Here is a 1396-nt window from a genome sequence, read left to right as displayed (position 1 = left end):
TTCAGTTCTTTTTTTCCCAAGGATATCAACTTTATTGGTTTTAAAAAACTCTTTACAATGGCAGTGAGTGTCCTTCTGCCCAAGTTACCCAAATGGCATAAAAGAGACCAGAAGTGGGGGCTTAGGGGGGGTGGGGAAGTCACTCCAGAGACCCACCCAGGAAAGCTAATAACTATCGCCACTGGAATTTATGGGATGGGACAGGAAGCATGCTGAGGCAGGGACTGGGAGGTTGAGTCAAAGCGGTGGTGGAGAGGAAAAGGTGTCCGAGGTGGGGGCGGCAGCAAAAATCTTTCCTTTTGTTGGGAGGTGGGAAGGGTGGGAGGGACAGGATTTCCCGGTTGGGGGTGCTAACTGTGAAGACCCATCTGAGGGGCAAAGTGGGGCCGGCCCCCAGGCACGGGACTCACAAGAAGGCATCACACCGTTCTCGAAGGCAGCCAAAGCAATCTCGAGACTGCTTGGCATTAGCCCCACATTGAGCCACTCCCGGAAGAGGTCTTCGTCTTTTTTCAGGACCAAGAACTGGCCCAGAACCACGTAGGCCTTGTCTAAGCCTTTGTCCTCGAGCTTCTTGCCCAGTACTTCTCCGATGCCCGCCAGGCTGCCCACGGGCTTCTCCCCAATGGGCTCGGCCACGAAGTCGCGGTGCTTCTGGGAGGTCGTCATAGCTCCTCACCACTGACCGGCTCTGGCTCCCTTAACCGTCACACTCCCGCCGCTGCCTCAATCCCGTACGCCATTGTTCAGTTCTTAAAGAGGCTTCCATCCCTCACTTTTTCTTATCCATGAGCTCATAAAGTTATTGCAGACACTGTTATAATGAAAACACTTCTCCATGGTGAATGGGGAGCAGGACAAATAGTCATCCTGACTAATATAGAGAAGACATGCCAGAGAGACAACTAAGCCTTACCTTTATGGGACTTGGATGATGGCTTGAGAAGTGGACTGAGGGGGGCAGCTAGGTGGCGCAGTGGATAGAGCACCGGTCCTGGATTCAGGAGGACCTGAGTTCAAATTTGACCTCAGACACTTAACACTTAATAGCTGTATGACCCTTAACCCGAATTGCCTCACCAAAAGAGAGAGAAGTAGATTGAGAAAACCCCCATGATCAGGTGTGGCAGGCTATGTCCAACTCTCCAATTCTTTCCCTTACCCCTGGAAAAGTGCAAAAGTGCAGGTGATTCCATAGGCACCTGGTAAAGGTCTGATATTCTCTGGAGATAGTCAATCCTGAAAAAGATTTAGTTGCAGATCTGGGACTATAATCCACAATGTTATAACTCTAGGGATTTAATCCTGGAATGGTGGAGAAACCCAACATGCTCATTTTGCAATCTCCAGTTTTCAAGCTAATTTGGATACATCTTCCTCACTTGACTTATGTTAG

The 1396-nt window shown here is 49.8% G+C and overlaps 1 protein-coding gene across 1 annotated transcript; it reads right to left on the bottom strand.

Moving 5' to 3' along the window:
* Nucleotides 1-406: 406 nt before the first annotated feature.
* Nucleotides 407-722, bottom strand: LOC122742777 (barrier-to-autointegration factor-like). Its single transcript, XM_043987276.1, is given in 2 exon segments — nucleotides 407-480; nucleotides 483-722. Coding segments are annotated over 2 exon segments (261 nt in total). The 5' UTR covers nucleotides 670-722.
* Between the last annotated feature and the right edge of the window lie 674 nt (nucleotides 723-1396).

The sequence above is a fragment of the Dromiciops gliroides genome, chromosome 2 (assembly GCF_019393635.1).
Source record: "Dromiciops gliroides isolate mDroGli1 chromosome 2, mDroGli1.pri, whole genome shotgun sequence".
NCBI lineage: Eukaryota > Metazoa > Chordata > Mammalia > Microbiotheria > Microbiotheriidae > Dromiciops > Dromiciops gliroides.
This window is presented reverse-complemented; position numbering and strand designations above follow the sequence as displayed.